Consider the following 2,928-nt stretch of genomic DNA (forward strand, 5'->3'; position numbering starts at 1 on the left):
AAACCTGCCAAAGCGCAGAAGAGCCAGGGAGAGAGAGAGAGAGAGAGAGAGAGAGAGAGAGAGAGAGAGAGAGAGAGAGAGAGAGAGAGAGAGAGAGAGAGAGAGAGGAGGCAGCGACAGAGACAGCAGACAGAGGCAGAGACACACAGAGAGACACATACAGAGAAAGGCAGAGACATAGTACACACAGAGAGAAAGACAGAGACACACATACAAAGACAGAGACAGGCGGAGAGGGAGAGAAGAGAAGAGAGGAGAGGAGGCGGAGCCGGCTCCCTGTCCCTTCTCCCCCTGCAATTTCTGCGGGTGGATTTTATGAGCTTCTCTCCCCCAGGCCACAGCCAATCAGAGCTCGGGCACGAGCTCTTGCGTCTCTTGCGTCAAGACGGCCCAGCCAGGCGAATGCAGGCGCCGTGAGAGCTGGGAGCGATTTAAAACGCTTAGGATTCCCCGGGCCTGGGTGGGGAGAGAGCTTGCTGCCCCCTAGAACCCCCACCCTCGGCTCCCCATGAGCCGATCATTGGCCCCATGGAGCCCGGCAATTATGCCACCTTGGACGGGGCCAAGGATATCGAAGGCTTGCTGGGAGCTGGAGGGGGTCGGAATTTAGTCGCCCACTCCTCCCCACTGGCTAGCCATCCCGCAGCTCCAACGCTGATGCCGACTGTCAACTATGCCCCCTTGGATCTGCCAGGCTCTGCAGAGCCACCAAAGCAGTGCCACCCTTGTCCTGGGGTGCCCCAGGGGGCATCTCCAGCTCCTGTGCCTTATGGCTACTTTGGAGGCGGGTACTACTCTTGCCGAGTATCCAGGAGCTCACTGAAACCCTGTGCCCAGACGGCCACCCTGGCTACTTACCCTTCGGAAACCCCTGCACCTGGGGAGGAGTATCCTAGCCGTCCCACCGAGTTTGCCTTCTATCCGGGCTACCCGGGACCTTACCAGCCTATGGCCAGTTACCTGGATGTGTCTGTGGTGCAGACCCTGGGGGCCCCTGGGGAGCCTCGCCACGACTCTCTGCTTCCCGTGGACAGTTATCAGCCTTGGGCCCTGGCCGGTGGCTGGAACAGCCAGATGTGCTGCCAAGGTGAACAGAACCCACCAGGTCCATTCTGGAAAGCAGCATTTGCAGGTAACGTCTACTCTGGCTCCCCTTGGCTCAGCATGGGCTACGCTGGCACTTGCTTGGAAGGAGGAAGAGAGGAAGGGAGACTTGGGGTTCATGAGGAGAAGCCTGGGGATCTCTGGTTGGTTACTTTGGGCTGGGCAGAGGGTCCAGGCAGCTGGAGGGCCGGGATAGAGGCCTCAGGGGGTCAGAATAAGGGGTCTCAGCAGGGTGCTACCAGAAACTTAAACGCAGCCAGTCTTCCCGTCTTCTCCAGGAGGCGCTGGGACCAGCCTTTCAATATGTCGGGAGAACCTTGGATCTTTGCTGTTGATTGAGGCCAAAGTGTCCCTACCCAGCACAGTCCCAGGCTAATTCTGCCCAAAGGCCAAATGACATAATCCAGTGGTTTTGAGAGTGGCATTGAGGGGTGGGATCGGAGATATTGGGTGTTTCCTCGAGAATATACCCCCTTCCATTTTTAGATCAATTTCGAAAGGAAAATTTAGGTTTTCTTTGACTGAGGGTGTATTGAAGGGTGTGTTCTTGCGTGTGTGTGCTATGTGGGAAACATAACCCTGTTTTCTCATGTACATAATTTGCCAATTTGGAGGAGTGGCCGAGTCTGAACACGCGTGTGAGAGTGGACTGTGTGATTGTGGGCAAAAACCTGAAAGGGTGGGTGTGTTTACAGACTTGCAGACTCCTGATGTGAGCTCATTCAGGGATGGTGGGGGTGGCCAGCAGGAGCAGAGGCTCAGCGAGTGGCATCAGGGACTCAGGCAGAATCTAGCGCGCGTCTCTGGGCTTTGAGGGAGCCTGGCCCACACAGAGGATGATCAGGAAGCGCCTGCAGGATGACGTAGCCCTGAGGCTTGCAGGGCCTGGGTCTGCGCTAGGGCGCTAGAGAAGGGACTGATATGCCTTTTCTTTCCTCTCTTTTCCATCACACAGAGCCCAGTGTCCAGCACCCTCCTCCCGACGGCTGCGCCTTCCGCCGCGGCCGCAAAAAACGCATTCCCTATAGCAAGGGGCAGTTGCGAGAGCTGGAGCGAGAGTATGCGGCCAACAAGTTTATCACCAAGGACAAGAGGCGCAAGATCTCGGCAGCCACCAGCCTCTCTGAACGCCAGATTACCATCTGGTTTCAGAACCGCCGGGTCAAGGAGAAGAAGGTTCTTGCCAAGGTCAAGACCAGCACTACTCCGTGAGCACCAGTGGGGATGGGCAGGGGAAAGGGGCTTGGCCTGGAGAATTGGGAGCCCGCCAGGGCCAGGACTGGCAGAGGACTCGGCTGAGGGACCCCAAGAGATGACACCTTTAGCAGGCTACTGAGTTCTGGACTATTCCTCGGGGCTGTCCTGCATGTGCCAGAAGTGGGGGTCCGGAAATCACAGTCCCCTTCATCGTGGTTCAGAAGAACCTGTATCAGTCATAATCATTCATCCATAACCAGTACTAGTTGTCATGATAATTAGCCTCATATTTTCTATCTAGAGCTCTGTTGAGCGCTTAGAAATCGCTTTCATGAGTTGAGCTGATCGCGAATAAATTTGGAACAAGATCTTTTTGTAGGACAGTTTCCTCTCAGACCATTTCCATGTGCACCCAGTGTACCGCCTTCTAGTGGTCAAGGGGGAAGAGAACAAGAGAACAGGGTGGGGGACCCATGCCCACTTAGCATTTTTCTGAGATGATACCAGGGCAGGACAGACCATGTTAGCGGGTGCTTCTCCCTCCTCCCTGTCCACCTTCTCCTGTGGTCTTTCTCCTCCTGGACAACCTCCTAGGCTGAACAGAGTGGAAAGCCCCCATCCCATATG

The 2,928-nt window shown here is 55.9% G+C and overlaps 1 protein-coding gene across 1 annotated transcript; it reads left to right on the forward strand.

Moving 5' to 3' along the window:
- The first annotated feature begins 409 nt into the window (after nucleotides 1–409).
- Nucleotides 410–2,683, forward strand: Hoxb13 (homeo box B13). The gene is made up of 2 exons (NM_001107041.1): nucleotides 410–1,132; nucleotides 2,060–2,683. The coding sequence occupies exons 1-2, from the start codon at nucleotides 529–531 to the stop codon at nucleotides 2,314–2,316; spliced, it is 861 nt and encodes a 286-aa protein (NP_001100511.1). The 5' UTR covers nucleotides 410–528; the 3' UTR covers nucleotides 2,317–2,683.
- The last annotated feature ends 245 nt before the right edge of the window (nucleotides 2,684–2,928 follow it).

Source organism: Rattus norvegicus, chromosome 10 (assembly GCF_036323735.1).
Source record: "Rattus norvegicus strain BN/NHsdMcwi chromosome 10, GRCr8, whole genome shotgun sequence".
In the NCBI taxonomy this organism is placed as follows: Eukaryota; Metazoa; Chordata; class Mammalia; order Rodentia; family Muridae; genus Rattus; species Rattus norvegicus.

Excerpts from the sequence above, each read along its gene's own strand:
- Hoxb13 (NM_001107041.1), top strand. The coding sequence starts at position 529 with ATGGAGCCCGGCAATTATGCCACCTTGGACGGGGCCAAGGATATCGAA. Across the intron at positions 1,133-2,059 it reads CTGGAAAGCAGCATTTGCAG|AGCCCAGTGTCCAGCACCCT; the intron begins GTAACGTCTACT and ends TCCATCACACAG.